At 39.8% G+C, this 21,304-nt stretch overlaps 1 protein-coding gene across 1 annotated transcript in view; it reads left to right on the top strand.

The window, feature by feature from the left end:
* Nucleotides 1-4,245: 4,245 nt before the first annotated feature.
* EXOC4 (exocyst complex component 4) overlaps nt 4,246-21,304 on the top strand; it is a 765,046-nt gene continuing 747,987 nt past the window's right edge. The window contains exon 1 of the mRNA XM_025930053.2: nt 4,246-4,392. Coding sequence (XP_025785838.1) covers nt 4,307-4,392 — 86 coding nt within the window. The 5' untranslated portion in view covers nt 4,246-4,306. The remainder of the gene's footprint in view (nt 4,393-21,304) is intronic.

Genomic DNA, 21,304 nt, shown 5'->3' with positions numbered 1-21,304 from the left:
TGTAGCCTCTTGTATCTAGCTTCTTTCAGTTAATATAATGTTTTCAAGGTTCTTCGATGTTGTAGCATGTATTGGTATTTCAATCCCTTTTACGGCCGAAGGATATTCCTTTGTATGGGTATGTCACATGTCATTTATACCTCAATCACATACCACATATTATACCACATTCATCCATTCATCCAATGATAGACACTTGTGTTGTTTCCACCTTTTGGCTATTGTGAACAGCGTTGTTATGAACATTTGTGTAAGAATTTTTTTGAGTACTTGTTTTCAATTCTCTTAGATATATACCTATGGGTAAAATTGGTGGGTCATGTAGTAATTTTAATTTTTCGAGGAATCTCTGAACTGTTTTCCACATTGGCTGCACCATTTTACATTCCCACTACCCATGTACAAGGGTTCCAATTTCTCCACATTCTTGCCAACATTTATTTTCTATTATTTAAAATTGTAGCCATCTGATGGGTGTGAAGTGGTATCTCACTGTGGTTTTGATTTGCATTTCCCTGATGACTAATGTTTTAAAGCATCTTTTCATGTGTTTCTTGGCCATTTGTATATTTCCCTGGGAGAAATGTCTATTCAAATTTATTGCCCAGTTTTTAATTTGAGTTTCTGTCTTTTGCTGTTGAGTTGTAAGAATTCTTTCCATATGCTGGATATAAGACCCCATCAGATATATGATTTGCATATATTTTCTCAAACGCTGTGGGTTGTCTTTTTACTTTCTTGATTGTGTCCTTTGATGCACAAAAGTTTCTAATTTTGATGAAATCCAAGTCATTTTTTTTTCCTTTTGTTGCTCATGATTTAGGTGTGATATATAAGAACCCATTGCCAAATCTAAGGTCATAACAATTTACCGTATTTTTTCTTCTAAGAATTTTATCTCTTATGTTTAGGTCTTCAATCCATTATGATTTAAATTTTGTAATATGCTGTGAGGTCTGAATGTATTCATCCTGACCTGCAAATTCCTATGTTGAATCCTAACCTTGAAACATGATAGTATTAGGAGGGTGGGGCCTTTCGGAAGTGATTAGATATCAGTATTCTTTATAAAGGAGACTTCATGAAAGTCCCTAGTCCCTTCTACCACTGAGGTCACAGTAAAAAGTTGCTGGCCATGAAAAAGGACGAGGGCCTTCACTGGAACATGACTATGCTGGCACCCTGGTCTTGGATTCCAAGCCTCCAGAAGTGCAAGAAATAAATTTCAGTTGTTTATAAGCTACCCAGTCTGTGGCATTTTGTTATAGCAGCTTCAGTAGACTAAGACAGGATCCAACTTCATTCTTTTGCATGTGTATGTCCAGATTTCCCAGCATTATTATTTTTTTTTTTTAAATTTTTTTTAACGTTTATTTATTTTTGAGACAGAGAGAGGCAGAGCATGAATGGGGGAGGGTCAGAGAGAGGGAGACACAGAATCCGAAACAGGCTCCAGGCTCTGAGCTGTCAGCACAGAGCCCGACGCGGGGCTCGAACTTACGGACTGCGAGATCATGACCTGAGCCGAAGTCGGCCGCTTAACCGACTGAGCCACCCAGGCGCCCCACCCAGCATTATTTTTGAAGAGACTTTTCTTTTTTCATCAAATAACATTGGCACCCTTGTACAAAATCAATTGATCATAGATATATGGATTCATTTCTGGACTCTCCATAAAATTCCAGTTATCTATTTGTCTGTCTTTATCCAAATGCCACACTTTTGAATAGTATAGCTTGTTAGCAACTTTTGAAATCAGGAAGTCTCAGTTCTCCAAATTTGTTATTAAAAAAATTTTTTTTTACATTTGTTTAATTTTGAGAGATAGAGTGCGAGCTGGAAAGAGGCAGAGAGAGAGAGAGAGAGAGAGAGAGAGAGAGAGAGAGAGAGAAGAGAGAGGGAGACACAGAATCCAAAGAGGACTCCAGGTTCTGAGCTGTCAGCACAGAGCCTGACGTGGGGCTCGAACCCGCAGACTGTGAGATCATGACCAGAGCTGAAGCTGGACACTCAACTGACTGAGCCACCCAGGCGCCCCCAAAATTTGTTATTGTTAAAGATTGTTTTGGCCATTTGGGGCTCCTTGCAATTCTGTATGAATTTTAGGATCAGTGTTTCCAATTTGGCAAAAAAGGCCATTGGAATTTTCATAAGAATTGCATTGAGTTTGTAGATAGCTTTAGGGAATATTGGCATCTTACCTGTATTTTGTTTTAATTAATGGACACAGGATGTCTTTCCATTATTTGATTCTTCTTTACTTCAGCAATATTTTGTAGCTTTCAGTGTAGAAGTCTTTCACTTCCTTGGTTAAATTCATTTTTAAGTATTTTATTCTTTTCAGTGCTGTTACTGGAATTGTTTTGGCAATTTTCTTTTGGATTGTTCATTGCTAGTGTATAAAAACACTGCTGATTTGTCTTAATATTGCATCCTGCAACCTTGCTGAAGTAATTTACTAGGTGTAATCATTTTTTAAAAAAAATTCTTTAGGATTTCCATGTGTAAAATCATAGTATCTGCAAATAGAAATAGTTTCACTTCTTCCTTTCCAATTTTATTCTTTTTCTTGCCTAATTGCTCTGGCTAGGATTTCCAGTAGTTTGTTGAATAGAAGTGGCAAAAGGGGGCATCCTTGTCTTGTGCTTGATCACAGCTGGAAAGCTTTCAGTTTTTCACCATTGTGTATGATGTTAGCTGTGTTTTTTAAATAAATAGTCTTTATCATGCTGAAGAAGTTCCCTTCTATTTCTAGTTTGCTGAGTGTTTCATTGTGAAAAGGGTGTTGGATTTTGTCAAAAACTTTTTCTGCAGCAACTGGGATGATCATGGTTTTCTCCTGGCCTGCATTCTTGGCCAGTAGGGTCAATTACTTTTCTCTATGTATATAAGTTACCTAAGTTTGTAGCCTGCTTTTGTACTCATACCATGAAAATCTCATTTTCATTAAAAACCATTAAAATTATGATTTCCTGAGGCCATATATATATATTTCCCCTGAGGTTGTACGTTATATCCTCATATGGATGTTCTACAACTTACTTAGTACTTCTATATCGTTTCAGTAAAAATAGTTGATGTGTTCTGCTCTACAACTCCAGAACCTCTGAATTTGCTTTCTTTTCAGTTCTGAAGTTCTTTAAATCTTTACTGCTACTAAGCAGATCACCTCCTTCCCTCCTGCTTCATGTTTATTTTTCTTCTTGTTCCTTGATTTATACTTCTCATACATATGCTAATCTTTGTTTTTTGCTTATTTCATCTGATGAATTAATGACTAAGCCAGTGGAGTCAAATGCAAGAAATATAACAACCAGGGCACCTGGGTGGCTCAGTTTGTTGAGCACTGGATTTCGGCGGCTCAGGTCATGATCTCAGGGTTCGTGAGTTCAAGCCCCGTATCAGCTCACTGTTATCCACCTGTCAGTACAGACCTGGCTTCAGATCCTCTGTCCCTTTCTCCCAGCTTGTGCTCTCCCCACAAAAAAAAAAAAAAAAAAAAAAAAAAAAAAAAAAGTATAAAAACTTACCGGCAAAAATAATAAAGTTCAAATATACATTATTACTATCTATATTTTATTTAGCTTGGGAAGAAAAAATCTGCAATTTGGTCAGTTTTGTTTTTTGGTCTTTTGTCAGTATCCAATTTGTGAGCTCTTGCAGCTATGTTTTTAAAGCATTATCTGCAAATACAGGGATGTTGGAAGATTATTGAACTCACATATAAAACCAATGTAGAAAATTTAGTTTTAGAGAATAAGTATTTATTCTCTAAAGAAAAGCATCTCCGTGTCTTATTTTCGGACTTTATTTATTTTTTAAACCACTTGTGTTTAAATTACAATTTTGCTGAGAGACATCCCTTTCCACAACCCCGCCCCAGTAAAATACACGCCCCTACGTACACATTTTGGCATCGTTAGATACATTTGATTAAAAAGCTGATAAAATTCTAAAAACAAGGACACTGAAAAAAAAAAAAAAAAAGAATCCCACCAGATCAGAACAGATACAAATCAGACAATCCTTAGGAGACTTGACCAAGTTACCACTGGTTTAGTTTCCCTGTGTTCCCAGGAACCGCGGAAGAAAACTACAATTCCCAGAATGCTTGGAACGCGTGCGCGGCCTGGAAAATTGCTGCCTCAGTCCCGCCTCCTCATTCCAGTGATTGGACTGTCCCGTTGCGCGTCTCTGAAATTCTCTTTTTCCATTGGTGGACTCCCCAGAGAGGTCAATTACAGAGCCTACGTTAGTGTTGGCCCTTCTAGCTTACCGGCTCTCCCCCTCCCCGCCCGGTACCAAGATGGCGGCAGAAGCAGCTGGTGGGAAATACAGAAGCACTGTCAGCAAAAGCAAAGACCCCTCGGGGCTGCTCATCTCTGTGATCAGGTGAGGGAGGCAGGAGGCAGGGTCAGGGGACAGGGGGCAGCGGGCAGCGGCTCGACCTCCGCTTTGGAAGGGAGAAGGGTTAGGTGGGTTCCACCCTGCCGACCCCTCCCCTTTCCTCCTTGCCTCCCCCAACCCCTCCCAAGGACCCCCACAGTCCCCCCCTTTTTCTCTGGGGTTGGGCTAGAGGGAGGAACCCCGCCTCGCTGTCTTTTCTTTAGGGCCAGAGCTTTCCATTAGGGTCCCCGGGCCCTAAAGGCACGCTGTTTGGGGGCTTGGTAGAGAAAGCCAGGTGTTTCATTTATTCATAAAACGTTTATTTATGGATTGCCTTCAGCCGCGCTCACTAGGGAAGGCTTCTTGTTTCCTGGATTTCTGGGTGGAAGGCCCTGAAGTCCGGGGACTACTGTCACGAGTTGCAGATTGTGTTCTCACACTTCGGACACCTCCAACCACCTGTGAATGGCCACAGCTTCAGATACAAGAGCCTGTAATGAGCTGGTGGAAGGGCCGTGGGTTTGAAGGCACACATCCGTTTTCAATTTTTTTCTGCCTTCCTATCCCGGTCTAGTCCTTCAAAACAAAACCAAACAAATTTCGAGTTATCTGCCATTCTCCCAGAATATGTATGGTGGGAGTGGGATTGGTGGGGCCCCTGTTTTAAAAATGTGATCTAGATTAAGGATAGGGGAATCCTTTCAAACACCATTAAGCATGATACAGGGAGTGATTAAAACAACCTGAATAAAATGTATTTAACACGTTTTTACTTTGTTGACCTTTGAATTTAAACTCAGGTATTTTTCATAAAATGCCCCCCCCCTTCCCCCTCTCCTCTATCCCTCTACCTATGCTAAACTTTTGGTTGAGTTCTAGGAGGGCTCCTGGAATGTCCTGTTGATCTTTTTAAAACCCAGGGTCAGTAGTACCTGGTAGTTCCTAAGGGCTTGAAGGTATGCATAGATTGAATTTTTTTTTTTAATTTTTTTTTTAACGTTTATTTATTTTTGAGACAGAGACAGAGCATGAACGGGGGAGGGTCAGAAAGAGAGGGAGACACAGAATTTGAAACAGGCCCCGGGTTCTGAGCTGTCAGCACAGAGCCCGATGCGGGGCTCGAACTCACAGACTGTGAGATCATGACTTGAGCTGAAGTCGGACACTCAACCGACTGAGCCACCCAGGCGCCCCATAGATTGAATTTTAAAACAGTCTCCCACTCATGGACTGATAAAGACCCTTCTCATGGGTGTTATTTTGGGGCCTCTAATTTCATATCATGGTATATTGAATCATTATTACTAAGTTTTTTGGTTGATTTTTTTCTTTTTAATTAAGATTTTTTAATTAAGATGATAATTCTCTGTATGGAAATACTTAATAAACCTGGCAGGCCATACAAAGGGGATGCGGGTCTAGTGGACCCACATTCTTGCTGTGACAGTATAGATAGTGTAGATGTTTCATGATACTAAAACTCCAACTAGAGTGTTGGTAGTGGCCCATCTTAATCTCCTGTAGAATTATAATGCATGAATTTATTTGGGTTCTTTTTTGAGCTTCTTTTTTCTGCCTTGTAGTCAACATTCATTTAAACTGTGCATTTAATGCTAGTTTGTAGTATGATGCTTGGTCCTTAATACATACTTAGTAAATATATAAATATATGTTAAACAAATGAGGGAATGCCCTGAGTTTTGCGAAGATGAATCAGACATGACATTATCCTGGAGAGTATAGCTCACTTGAGGGGTAAAATACGGAAGTAAAAACTATGACATAAGAGTGGGAGAGACAGAGACAGGTGAAATATGAGAATCCAAGAGGAGTGGTGAAGTAGAGTGTGGTTTAGGGAAGGAAACAGCTGTATATAAATGTACCATTTCAACTGTGTACTTATGATTCTGTAGGCTTTACCACTTCTGCTGTGTATCAATTTTCTTAAATGCCAATTACATTCACTCTAAATGCCCTACATTTGAAAACATGAAAACCAAACTAAAGTTTATTTATTTATTTATTTATTTATGGATGCTGGTTCAGAAACACTGCCTTTGGTTGACTGTTCCTTTGCTCTTCAGGGGGACTTTGCCGCTGGATGGTGTGGAATATGATTTTGTGGTTGTTCGTCCATCTTTTCCACCCATCTATATTACCTTCACGTTATCACCATGATTTAGGGCAATGCATTTTTTGTGCTGACTTCTGTTGTGTGTTAATATTTGTCATTTTTCTTCCTTATCCTTGACCACCTCCGACCACTTGAATAACCCTTTTCAAACATCTGTTGACTAGCGTGGTATAACAGAGTGTTCAGACCTAGTATCCTGGGCAAGTTTTTTTTTTTTTTTTTTAATTTATTTTAGAGAGAGAGCATAAGCTGGGGGGAAGGGACGGAGGGAGGGAGGGCGGGGGGATCATCTTAGGCTCCACGCTCAGCATGGAGCCCAATACTGGGCTCAATCCCATGACCCTGGGATCATGGCCTGAGCCGAAATCAACAGTCGGACACTCACTGACTAGGCCATCCAGGTGCCCCTCTGGGCAAGTTTAGTAAGGATTCGAGCTCATGGTTACATAGGACCTTATTTATGACTGGATATTGTTGGTTCTGGAGTGTTAATGTTTGTATTTCAATATTTCTTTGAGTCATAGGAACATTGTGGGGTTGAAGCGAAAGTGTTGCTAGCTCTCCCTCCTTGTTGTTATGTCCCTGATGTGCTTTTGAACATAACACAGTGGTTTAAATTTCATAAAAACAGTGGCAGTTAATGAGAGGAGGATGGTAGTAACTTCGGTGTTTAGGTGGGGAGTAGCAGGGGAGAGTACTTCAGCAGAGAATAGAGTGGGGAACGTTGTTGGTAAGACAGTAGATCTTAAAAGTTTTCATTACAAGAAATTGTCACTGTGTGAGGTGGATGGATGTTAACTAAGCTTATTGTAATCATTTTGCAGTATACACAATATATTAAGCCGTGTTGTACAGCTTAAAGGACTGCAGTGTAATATGTCAATTACATCTTGCTAAAACAGGAAAAAAACGGGAATGTATGTTTCTTGTTAGTAAACTCTTTTCTCACTCTGAAGTTGCTGTTTTGTCTGTTCAGTTTGTATTCTTTGTGATACCCTTCTTGCAACATTGTATTTGTGATTAAAAAATTTTTTTTAATGTTTATTTTTGAAGGAGAGAGAGAGAGGGAGCACGTGAGCGAGCATGAGCGACCATGAGCGGGGGAGGGGCAGAGAAAGGGAGACAGAAGTTGAAGCAGGCTCCAGGCTCTGAGCTGTCAGCACAGAGCCCGATGTGGGGCTCGACCCCAGGAGCAGTGAGATCATGACCTGAGCTGAAGTTGGATGCTTGACGGACTGAGCCACCCAGGAGCCTCTGTCTTTATGATTCTTAATTTCTCATGTAAAACTTTTGAGGATTGCCTCCTCTTCTCCTTAACTTCTTTTCAGATTCTCTTTCAAATAAATACCAAAGCTTTCTTGAACCCATTTTAGGCTCATGTTTGTAAAGTCTCAGCATCCTTGAAGATCTATCTGATACGTGCCAGTTCTCTTTCATGTTCCCTTGGACCTATCATTTTATCACCAAAGAAATGATTTGTCAGTGATAGTCCTTTGAAAAATTTGATTAGTTGGGCTTTATTTCTCTTTATTTCTCTTTTTATGTCACTGAGCAGTTTTTTTTTTTGAATAGTGAGTGTTAAAAATTCTCCATCAGTTCTTTTGTTCAGATGTGTAAAAAACAGTTATTTGTATTTCTTATTGGGCATTAGCATAACACATATATATTTAATGCTCTCTCTCTGAGTTGGAACAGCATAAGGAAACTACAGGTGGGTAAGGGTTCGACCTAAAGATACAGTAGATATAGACATGGGGAATGGCCAAATCTCATCACTGTTTCCTGCTGTGGTGCCAACTAGTTAAATAACTATTTTGCTGGTGTGATCGACCACCACTTTATTTATTTATTTTTTTTTTTAATTTTTTTTTCAACGTTTTTTTATTTATTTTTTTTGGGACAGAGAGAGACAGAGCATGAACGGGGGAGGGGCAGAGAGAGAGGGAGACACAGAATCGGAAACAGGCTCCCGGCTCCGAGCCATCAGCCCAGAGCCTGACGCGGGGCTCGAACTCACAGACCGCGAGATCGTGACCTGGCTGAAGCCGGATGCTTAACCGACTGCGCCACCCAGGCGCCCCCCGACCACCACTTTAAAGCATTTGAAAAACAAAATAGCTTCAAGAAGTATAGTGTAGTTGTAATGAAAATGTTATGTTTGGTAGGTGGTTATTTAAGAACCTTGAGACTCGTAAAATGCAATTCTTAGCCTTTTATTTATTTAAAAAAAAAATTTTTTTTTAACGTTTATTTATTTTTGAGACAGAGAGAGACAGAGCATGAACAGGGGAGGGGCAGAAAGAGAGGGAGACACAGAATCGGAAACAGGCTCCAGGCTCTGAGCTGTCAGCACAGAGCCCGACGCAGGGCTCGAACTCACGGACCGTGAGATCATGACCCGAGCCGAAGTCGGACGCTTAACCGACCAAGCCACCCAGGCGCCCCAATTCTTAGCCTTTTAAAAAAAAGTACTGGGGAAAAAGATTTCAGGTCAATCAGAGGTTTCAAAGGGTGGGCTCCCGGGGTATTGCTGGGTCCTCAGGCTGGGAAGTGGGGCTTTGATGAGGAGACAGACAGTGCTTGGGACTGAGTCTGTCGGAGGCCACTCCTCTAACTGCAGCTTTTGGCTTAAAGTCTTGCCGCTGGCCCTTTGAGATGGAACTAATTGGGTGGACAGGGTCGTGATTACCTGCTGATGTAAGTTTGGACAGTTTTACACGTGTGTGTGCACACACAGCATTTTCCTACTTTTTTATTGATTCCTACCCCCTAACCTCTTGTTTGGTGTGATGTCGAAACAGGCAGCCTTTCTAAATGAGAAGTAAGCAGAATGGCATTTTGGAGATGCTATTTTATTTTTGTGAGTTCTTGTCAGATTTTTAATTGGGAAATGTGTCTACCGCTTACTGTTAGGTGATTTGCTTTCCAATTAAATGTTGACTCACTTCTCCTTGCAAGTTGGCCTTTAATAGACCATTTAATTGGGAAGCCAAACTTTGGCTGTGGCTTGAGGTGACCTTACCGGAACCTCAGAGCGGAGCTTTTGTAGACAGACTCTGGCTACAGATGTCAAGGAGGTTTGAAGGCAGTTGAAGGCCCACGGTGTCACCAACTTTCATGTCTTCACAGAAGTTGGGATTTCAAAAACTTGGGAAATCCTTTATTGTAGACACCTGTTAAATTCCCTTCCTCCTCAGAGAGTGTTTTTGGTCAGCCCCGTACGTAATTCAAAGCCCGCTTTGTTGAAGGGGTCCGGGCTCTGATCAGAGCTTTGAACAAACAGCTTTGAGGTCCATGGCACAGTCTGTGGCAGAAGGGAACGTGGTCACTGTGTTCAGAGCGGAGGCCTGGAAGTTGTGCTAAGTGGTTAGCGCTGTTTGCGGTGGCCCCTCCTCTCTTCATCTGAGCCAGGCTCATTGTGGTTTTTAGGGTTCCCCGCTCTCTCTGCATCCTGGGGCGTCTTGGCCCTAGCAATGTGGTACCATTTAAACATCACTGCTAGGCTCTCTCGAGACTAAACGCTTTTTTCTCGAAGTCCTGCCACATCCAACAGCATATGTGGATATAAGAGGCAAAATAATCCCCCTCCCCCCCGCTTATTTTTTTCTGTGAAATGTGAAGAATTAATATCTTGGGAACCCATGTCTTAGTTTCCAACCTCATGTGTCGTTTTTAACACGGGGATTTCCTGAAGGCCTTGAGGCAGAGAGGGGTATGTAATGTTGGGTGCTGGGTCAGGTTTTTTCCAAGCCACTACTTAGAGTAGATAGGTGCGGTCAGTTTTTGGTGGGAGTTGAGGTGTAGTTAGTAGAGCGAGAGAGAGGGAGAGAGAGAGAGGAGAGGGAGAGGGAGAGCGAGATCTGGTGAGAAACTTGATTGTAATGTTTGCCAGATAGCAACCGGGATAGGATGTTAGTTTTCTGTCAGAAATCTCCTTCCCAGTTTGGTGTGAATGTAACCAAAAAACCTTCTGTAGCTGAATTAAGATGGCAATTATTGATAATTTGGGAGTCAGCCAAAGAAGCTAGATTTCAGTATATGTACTCTTACGTGTACATATGAAATATATATAAGCAGACGTAAAACACAAAATATTTATTAGGTTAAGGACAGGAAGTTTATAAACGAGCAAATTGAAAAGCCTATAATCACTTTGTCTAGGTAACCCCTTTTGCCATTAACAAATTGTATGATTTTCTGAAATCACAGGTATAATTTTCAAAAATCAGTTACATATTTAGAAAATGCAAATATTTCAAGAGGAACAAAATAAAAACCGAAGACTTTTCTCCCTGTTCATCTCTTCCCTGAAATATCTCTGTTAAGTGTCGTTTGGTTCTTTGAGGAAAATAGAAACTATTTAAGTGTGTGTGAATGTATGATCTTTAAACAAGAATGTATATTCTTTAATATTTTTTCTTTTTTTAATGTTTATTTATTTTGAGAGAGAGCGAGCGACAGAGCACGAGTGGGGGAGGGGCAGAGAGAAGGGGGGAGAGAGGATTCTAAGGAGGCTTCGAGACAGCGTAGAGCCCGATGCAAGGCTTGATCTCATGAACCGTGAGATCATGACCTGAACTGAAACCAAGAGTTGGATGCTTACCCGACTGAACCACCCAGGTGCCCCATTTTTTAATATTTAATATGTTAATATATAATATTATTTATGAAATTATATGCACTTAAAGGAATATTCATGAAAATTATGTGTTATATATTCTTTAAACAATTGGGGTCATACTATGTATAATTTTGAACCTTTGTTCGTTGGCTTATTTTTCTCTATTTTGGAGATCTCTTCTAGCAGCACGTATTAATCTATTCAATCTTTTTTCAGGGGCGATGTCGCGTTCTGTCATATGGCACCCCATAATCTATTTAATTGGTGGTCTCTTTCCCACCCCTTTTGTAACACTTAAGTTTTTTTTTTTTCCCCTTTTCGTCTTCTGTTAAAAATGCATTGCAGTGAGCATTCATGTACCTCTGAGAGCCATATCCATGGTGTAAAATCATGGCAGTAGCAGAGGAATTGCTACATCTGAGTATATGCACATTTTGTATTTTGACAGAGTCAAAATGTCCTCTGGGAAGATGGTAATTTACACCCCCACAAGTGGTGTGGTAGTGTAACTGTTTACCCTGGCCCTGGCCAGGAACTGGATGTTTTTGATGACTGTCTTTCTTTATTAACTCTGTTATGAGTAAGAGGGTAGTATTTGTCTCACTGTCACGTAGTTGCATGTCTTAGTTGGATGCATGTGAGTATACGTGTTTTGCAAATATTTTTTCCCGATCTTGTGTTTTCATTCTCTTGACATAGTCTTTCCCAGAGCAGAAGTTTGTAATTTTCACGAAGTCCAGCTCATCAGTGATTTCCATCGTGGGTCATGTCTTTGGTGTTGTATCTAAAAAGTCTGTGCCGGGTTGCCTGGATGGCTCAGTTGGTTACGTGTTTGACTTGGCTTCAGCTCAGGTCATGATCTCATGTTTTGTGAGATCGAGCCCGGCTTTGGGCTTCGTGTTGACACTGTGGAGCCTGTTTGGGATTCTCTCTCTCCCTCTCTTTGCCTCTCCCCTGTGTGCATGTACGTGGGCTCTCTCAAATAAACTATAAGAAGTCTATGCCATACCCCAAATCGTCTAAATTTTCTCCAATATTAACTTCTAGGGGCTTTATATTTTGTCTTATATTTGGGACTGTTATCTGGTATGAGTTAAGTTTTGTGAAGGCTGTAAAATCTGTGTCTAGATCTTTCTTTTTTTTTTTGCACGTGGATGTCCAGCACCATTTGTTGGAAAGATGATCTTTTTTCTCCATTGTTGGACACATGTGGGATTGTGAACAACATTCCATGCCTTTTGTTCTCTTCTTGTGCACACTTGTCATTGTAGCTTTCCTCATTTTCCTTTATAAAAATTGCATCACAAAAGGTGGTAAAAAAAAAAAAAGTCATAAAAAAAAATCCAACAATCTTCTTCCCAAATAATACCTATTTTCTTTTTAAGGTTTGTGTGTGGATTCTGTTTAGGTACATACAGAGATTTAATACTTGTAATTATAACAAGCTTAATTTTTTTTTTAGCATAACAAAATTTTTTTGTATTGCTGTGTAGTCCTTGTAATTATACATTAAAATTTTTTTAAATGTCTATTTATTTTTGAAAGAGACAGAGTGTGAGCAGAGACAGAGAGGGAGACAGAATCTGAAGCAGGCTCCAGGCTCTGAGCTGTCAGCTTAGAGCCCCATGCAAGGCTCGAACCCATGAACAGCAAGATCATGACCTGAACCGAAGTGGGATGCTCAACTGACTGAGCCACTCAGGCACCCCTGTAATTATACATTTTCTAAGTGGGGAAATCAAAAAATATGGAAACTTACAGAGAAGAAAAATATAAACTCATTCTCTTTACCCAGAATTAAAAATTATTAAGAAATTTGCTTCCAGTGTTTAAAAATTGTTATAAAAATAATACACATTCATATAAAGAGTTCAAACACTGGAAATGCAGCAAGATGGAAGATGAAAATTATTCCAAACTTTATCCTTTGTAAATTACTAGCCATCATTGATATTAGCTGTACCTAATTGTAGACATTTCTCTGTCTCTGTGTGGGTATGAAATGTTGGGTGTATAGATAGAAATAATTTTTTAAATAGATACAGGATCTTTATATGCTGACTTGTATGCTCACTTTATTTGTCTCACTTTTTGAGGTATATATACATATAGTAAAGTGTATACATATTAAGTATATGTCTTGATGAATTTTAACTTGTGTAACCACTACCCACATCAAGGTAGAGGTGAACATTTCCAGCATCCCTGTCCATTTCTTTCCACTTCGTATTTTGTGTGAGAGTATCCTGTTATTCCAGCACCATTTGCTAAAAAGATTATGCTTTCTTCACTGAATTTCTTTGCACCTCTGTCAAAAATCATTTGACCAGTGCGGGTCTCTTTCTTGATTATCTAGTCTGTTCCATTCATCTATTTATCTTGATAACATTATTACACAACAGCCACACAGTCTTTTTTTTTTTTGAGAGAGAGAGACAGTGCGAGCAGGGGAGAGGGGCAGAGAGAGACAGAGAGAGAGAGGGAGAGGGAGAGAGAGGGAGAGAGAATCTTAAGCAGGCTTCATATTCAGTGCAGAGCCTGACACGGGGTTTGATCCCATGAACTCTGGGAACATGACCTGAGCTAAAATCAAGAGTCGGCTGATCAACAAACTGAGTCACCCAGGTGTCCCTACAAAGTCTTGATTGTTGCTTTTATAAGTCTTGTAGGCAGTATATGTTCTCCAACTGTACTGTATTTCTTAAAAGTTTTTGTCACTATTCTAGGTCCATTTCTGTATCAATTTTATTTTTTATTTTTTTCCATATTAATCTTTGAATTAGTCAATTTCTACAATAAAACATGCTGGGATTTTGGCTGGGATTGCATTGAATGTACAGATTAATATGGGAGAATTGACAGCTGTGAGTTGTCTTATCCCTGAACAGGTGTATCTCTTTAATTAATTTCAGCAGTTTTTAAATGGATTTCATCGTGTAAGTGTTACACGTATTGTTGGTCAGATTTATTTTACAGGCTACTTCAGTGTTTTCACACCCAGTCTTTTTTTTTTTTTTTTTTTTTTTTAGTATCATTTCCATTATTGTGTCTTCAAGTTCATCTTTTCTACAATTTCCAATCTGTTGTTAATCCTATGTGATGTAATTTTTATTAGATTGTAGTTAGGGGCTCTAGAAGTTTGATTTGGGTTTTTTAAGAAAAAAAAATCATTAATAGCTTTCCTTACATGTCAGTCTTTCCTATAGCTTCTTGAACTATGGAAACAGGTATAATGGTTTTAATGCTCTTCTTTACTAATTTTGTCATCTGTGTCATTTTTGGGTTACTTTCAGTTGATTATCTCACCCCCCCGTTTTACATTCTTCTATACCTTTTGGATACTATATACTGTGATTTTTACCTTTTTGGGTACTGGTAGTGGATGTCTTTGTTTTCCTGTAAATATTCCTGAGTTTTGTTCTGGGATGTGGTTAGGTTGCTTGGAAACTGTGGTCCTTTCAGGTCTTATTTTAAGTTTTGCTCATTGGGAGCAGAGCAGCATTTGGTTTAGCGCCAATTTTGTCTCACTTCTGTTGCAAAATCCTTTTGAATACTCCACCCAGTGCTCTGTGAATCATGAGATTTTTCACTCTGGCTGTGTGTGATTTCAGATACTGTGTCCACTAATCCTTACTGGTGGTTCTATTCCTGGCCTTGGGTTATTTCCTTTCATGCATGTGCTGATGATGGTCAGCGGGAGCTTTAAGGGAGCCCTTCTCCAGATCTCCAGAGTGCCCTGTGCAGTTCTCTTTCCTCTGTCACCAGCCCTGCAAACTCTTAACTGCCTTCATGTTTAAGGTTTCAAAATTGGGTTTTTTTGGTTGTTGTTGTTACTTTCAGATGCTAGGGTAAATTTAGTTCCTGTCATTTCATCTCGGCCAGAAGTGGAAGTCCATCAGGGCTTACTATTTTGAAAAATATCTCTAAAGTTTGATTTTTCATCGGTCCGATTTCATCAGCTGCATATGCCCAGAGAGGAAGAATAAGGTAATCAGATGTGCTGTCTGAAGGTATGGCAGGAGAGTGAGGTAGGTATCTCAGCCCTGATGGCCTGATTTTTGCAGTATTTTGCAGAGCGTTTAATTAAGCAGCTAAAAAGTTTCACTTCATATAATATTTTTTCCAGGAACTTTGCCTTCAGAACTCCTAGAAATGCTTTAGAACTATTTTGCATCTGTTTATGTATTTGTTTTTGAGGGTATAGTTTTTTTTGTTTTGTTTAATGCCTGTGATAGTATTGTTCGTCGCAGCCTGAGCTCTCATAGAGCTGGTAATTGGTTTTCTTTGGGTGGCACAGCGTAGATTATTTTTGTTGGTGGTGGTTTTGTTTTGCTTTTTGTTTTTGCTTGCATTTGGAAGTTTGCAATCTGTGCTCGCATTTTTCAGTTTGCAGTGGTGGGGGCTGTTCTCTATCATCTTCTACTCTGCTCCTTACATTGTTAACTGCTTTTCAAGCCATGAAATGAGTTCTGCTCTTTTCAGTAGCCCGTCCTTTATGTGTTGGGAATTCGCCTTGAAAAACACGGGAACTACCATTTAACAGGGAGGTTCTTGTGACTATTTGACATGGTAGGCAAACTTAATGTTTTAAGTTCCTTGGGAGAACCTTTCCTGACGTTTATTGTTTTAAAAGTTTTTATATAGCCCTTGCAAAAAATAAAGTGGCACATAGTTCAAAAACGTGTTTTTCCATTCAAAATTTGGTGCCTATCATTGTGCTAAATATTATGGGAGACGTCATTTTTATACTCAAAAATATCACTTGCGTGTTTTTAAAAATTCAGAATCTCAAAAAAAAAAAAGTGCAGACTCAGTCACCACCTACCCACCTTGGCAGAACCTCCATCTTAAGATTAGCAGGTGTTTTGAATGCAAATTGGGTAGCCTTTAGGATGTAATTTACTTGGGGGAAATAAGGTAAACCAATTAGCATTAACTTTTTAAAGCGGAGACGATGGTATCTTGGCTATGTTTACAAAAATATTCTTTTTTTTTTTTTTTTCAACGTTTATTTATTTTTGGGACAGAGAGAGACAGAGCATGAACGGGGGAGGGTCAGAGAGAGAGGGGGACACAGAATCGGAAACAGGCTCCAGGCTCTGAGCCATCAGCCCAGAGCCTGACGCGGGGCTCGAACTCACGGACCGGGAGATCGTGACCTGGCTGAAGTCGGACGCTTAACCGACTGCGCCACCCAGGCGCCCCAAAAATATTCTTAATTTAAGTAAAAGAACAATTGAACATGGAAAAAGACAGACAAAAGAAACACAGCCTTCTAACTGCCAGAGAGAAGGTGAGTGGGAGGATGGGTGAAGTAGGTGAAGGGGATTAAGAATACATTTATTGTTATGAGCACGGAGTGATGGATAGACTTGTTGGATCGCTGTATGTACATCAGAAACCAATATAACGGTATATAAATTACACTGGAATTGAGACTCTTCTTTTAATTTTGAGAGATACATACTGAATATATACCAGTAAAAATATCATGTCTAGTATTTGCTTCAAAATCATGGGGGTTGAGGGTCGAAGTTAGGGTATAACAAGATTGGGATGTGTTCACAGTTATTGAAGCTGGGTTATTTGAGGAGTCTCTTGGTTTTTGTACGTGTTTGAAAATTTCATGACAATGTGTGGGTGTGTTTATATGTGGGTCCTGGGGAGAGGGAGGGAAGGGCATTACAAGGGTCTGTGGACAAATCTAAGAGATACTACATACTCTTCACGTCTCGTCCACCCAGCTTCTGCTCTCCCTCCCTCGCGCACAGACGTGTTAAAGTCTCTCGGATGTCGGTAGTTAAGAAACCTGCTTCAATTTGGGTAATCCGGAATTTCCAAGATAACCTAGTGCCACGCAACACCTACTTTTGTCTTCTAAAATGTGATTTCTGAGGAACTCGCCAGAATCTCCACGTTAGGGAAGTAGCCTACGCCTTGAAAATGACCAAATGCCGTAATGTGTGGTAGTCACAGGAGCCTTCCATGGGGGATGAAAAATAAGATCCCTGTGGAGAAGGCTGTAGGGAGCATGTGGAGCTTCAAGCTCAAGTGGGAAAAGAGATAGTGCTGGTTAAGTGAGGGTAGGGGGTGGATTTCAAAAGGACTCTGTCAATCCTGGATTCAGTTTTATGCTTTAGTGAGGCTGATTTTACTTAATTTTAGATAATGCCCTTCTCTGTTGGTTATAAGATTTAGAGCTTTTGGCCCCCAGAAGTATTTTGTATAACCGAGTTAATTGAAATATTGAAAAACCGCATGTGTTGGGTGTAGTAATTGGCCCTAAGTGCTGTCTGAAGCAAGACACCAGTGAATTTTCAATTGACTTTAAAGCAGAAATTGTTTGCTGTCACTTGATATTAAATGAATCTTAGTAGCGAATTAAGGGATGTTGTTTTTATGCATCCAAAAAGTTTTTCAGAAGACTTGTCATCATGAATTGCTATCAGTTGGGATGGGATTATCTTGTATTTTGTGGGATCTAATAAGACATAATTAAGAAACAAGCCGTCACAGTGTATAATTGAATATAATAAAATCGGATTAAAAAGTGTAATGTAGATTCGGTTATGCTTTGAGTGAAGCCATATCTTATGTGATTATATAGTGATACACATCTCAAATATTTAATGTCTGATTTTTTTCCATGCAAACTCAGAATTACGAGGGTCTCTCTCCCTTTTATTATAATTCATTGGACCATTTATAGACGATTCATCATATACAAAGTGCTCTGCATAGTAGAATAGGCTTTGAAGACCACTTCTCAAGTTGTTTTATATTCTTGATCTCTTTTCCTCTTCTTTAGTTTGGAGTTACACTCTACTCTTATGTAGAACTGGCTTTAGTTCCCCTGCTGACATGTTACTGTCAGGCATTTCTTAGGTTCGTTGTTTCATGCTTTAAAGGAAAAGAAAATCTGACTCTCAGACTTTGAAATAAGGGCTAAGTAGATCATCTAATAGTGTAACCTAAATGTTTTTGTTTAAAAGCAGTTTGGGAAAGAAAATAGGATGCATGTTTTCAAGAATCATGTCTGTTCTAGGGTTTTTTTTTTTCTGTCTTGGGATCAATAACCAAAAGGAATATTCTAGAAAGCTCAGTAAGCTAATGGTTTTTTTTTTTTTTTTTTCCTGTTTGGAGTGAGGGTCCGAAACTAGTTAATCCTTGTGTTTTGGGGTTTAAAAATACTTACTTTTTGCCTTATGACAATGTGTTATTCTATTTTGTAAATAAAGAGGACCCCTTGTCTGGTGCTCTTTCCATTATGTGATTAAAAAAAATTCATTAGGATTGCCCTGACAAGAGTGAAGGTGGTACAGGTTGAGGGGTTCAGGTGCCTCATGAGGAAAAAGTACAAGGGCTCAGAGACTGCTAGCTTCTCTAAGAGGCCTTATTTCCCAGGAAGGATATCACTGAGTTTTGATTCCTGCTGTAGATTGTGCTTTGAACAGCTGTAGCTTCCTGATAAGTAAGTGATTTTTGGATATGTGGGACCTTACTTGTGATTAGTTTTTCTGAGTTGTTTGAAGGGATTTACATCAGTTGTTTTTATTATTCCTGGAGGAGAGGTCACTGGATACCAACAAGGAATGCCCTTAGTAAATACTTAAGCATATTAACTGTTTTCAGATAGCATGACTTAATACTAATTGTTCTGCAGGGGTCACCAGAATTCAGGTGTATTACATTAAATATTTCTTCTAGCAGGTTAGTTATCTGAGGCTGTATTAGGCAGTTAATTCTTGAGGATTTGTGGAGAATCCGTGTTGCTGTGGCTAAGGGGTATGACCGATAACATCTGCCTTGAGATTTTAGCAAACCAAAATAATACTGCCTGTGTTTTGCAGGGTGGTGTATAAGTCTGCTCGAGCTGCCATAACAAAACACAGACTGAGTGGCCTAAACAGAAATTTATTTTCTCAGAGTTTTAGAGGCTAGAATTCCAAGATCAATGTACCAGTCAGAGTTGGTTACCTCATTAAAGCCCCATCCAAATGACCTCCCTTACACACCCTAATCTCCAAAGAGTCACATTGGGGGTTAGTGCTTCAACATAAATTTGGTAGTGGTAGGGCTATGTCTCAATTCAGTCTATAACAGCTTGTACTCTGGGGACTCTTATTACTTTGTTAAAATACCCTAAAAGGCTTCCAGAGTGATAGCCTGTTATCACCAAAGGTGGTCTTGAGTCTAGAGTCCTGGGCAGGCCACTAATTTTTCCTGACTGGTCGTCAACCTTTCTACTTGCTTTTCTGGCTTGTAATATTTAACAGTCCCCTACTAACCCTTTAATACAAATACTTGTACTGTTGATGCTCTTCAAAGAACTGCTCTCTGGTCAGCTTGAACTATCAAAGGGCTTTCTGAGAGGAGGAAATTAATGAAACATGGTTTGATTCATTTCATCCTGTAAATTCCCCCAATTCTATCCTTAGATTAAAATGGATCATTGGAAATCTTCATGTTAGGATTATGTTCAGAGTCACAATCTCTAGGTCTGAGTTGTGTTTTAATGTTCTGTTCTTGAAGGGATTTAGAAGAACTGACCATATAAAATTTGTATTTACAAGGTGGTTGAAGACATTGTTCACTGTATTGTATATTGTATTCCTTGTTGTTGTTGTTGTTGTTGTTGTTGTTTTAAGTTTTTATCTATTTATTTTGAGAGAGAGAAAGAACAGAGAGAGGGAGAGAGAGATTACCAAGCAGGCTTTGCACTGTCAGCGCAGAGCCTGACATGGGGGTTGATCTCATGAGCCGTGAGATCATGACCTGAGCTGATAGCAAGAGTCAGACGCTTAACTAACTGATCCACCCAGGCGCCCCTCTTCCTTGTTTTAAGTGAAAAATTTCTTTTAGAATTTAGGACTAGCTTAAAGTGTGCTTCCTCAGCAAAGGAACTGGAATCTATACTTTTGATAATGAGAATTATTTAGCTACATTTCACTTTTTGCATGGCTAGGAAACTCACAGTTAGATTGAGGGCTGATTTCATATCAGCTGTGTTTGTTTGGGTATGACCTGCATACCTGTGTTCTGCATTCATGTGGCATTGTTTTGTCCTGTATCTCCTTAACTAGTTCTGTTTTCTCATTGATATTTTCTATATTCTTGTACAAATGATCTCCAATCCTTTTTGGAAGAGGTTGGAGAGAAGTAAAATGAAACTTGAAATATTGTTGAATATTCGCCATTCAGTATTCACTAATAAATACTGGTTGAGGGGTGCCTGGGTGGCTCATTCGGTTAAGCATCTGACTTTTGGTTCTGGCTTAGGTCATGATCTCACGGTTTGTGAGATTGAGCCTGCATCAGGCTCTGTGCTGGGCATGGAACCTGCTTAAGATTTTCTCTCTCTCTCTGCCCCTCCATGTATGTGCATGCACAAGCTCGCTCTCTTTCTCTCTCTCAAAAAAAAGAAAAGAAAAAAAGAATACTGGTTGAAAGCTATCATTGTTTTTTAAAGTTTTTATTTTTTTAGTTATCTCTCCACCCAACATGGGGCTCGAATTCATGACCCTGAGGTCAAGAGTCACACGCTCTTCAGTCGACTGAACCAGCCAGGCACCCCAAAAGCTGTCATTCTTTGTTTGGGTGCTAATCCCCAGGTGGCATCAAAGAACACTTTTAGAGTACAAGTCCACAAAGGTGTCCCTTTTCTGGCTCCCGGCTTCCTACCTGATCTCATGTCTATCACTGTCCCCTTCCTTGCTTCTCTGAAGCCACACGGACTTGCCTGCCATTCCTTCTTCCTTGAACAGGCCAAACAATCCCCTGTGCATCTTGAGAGTCTGTGCATCTTCCCTTCTCTCTGGAATCCGCTTCCCCAGATAGTGTCCCCTCTCTTTCCCCCATTTCTAGAAAGCTCTGGTCAAATGCCATCTTTATCTGAGAGGTTCTCTGGCCTCCTGTGTAATACAGTTCCACTCCTCCTACCGTCCCTCTTTTTTCCATAGCTGCTTCTTCCCGGGCTGCCGTGTATTCTGTATTTCTCTTGTATCACCTGCTTCTCCCACGAGAATGTAAGTTTACTGAGGGAGGGATTGGCTTTATTCACCTGCCAAGTAGTAGGTGTTTAATCACTATTAGTTGAATGACTAAATGAACTAAATAGGGTCGCTGTAACTATTATTCGTCCTTTCCTAGAGATTTCTGAGCAG

Source organism: Puma concolor, chromosome A2 (assembly GCF_028749965.1).
Source record: "Puma concolor isolate L17-30 chromosome A2, mPumCon1.1.hap2, whole genome shotgun sequence".
Lineage (NCBI taxonomy): Eukaryota > Metazoa > Chordata > Mammalia > Carnivora > Felidae > Puma > Puma concolor.
Note: the sequence above shows the minus strand (reverse complement) of the source record. Positions and strands in the feature narration are given on the sequence as shown.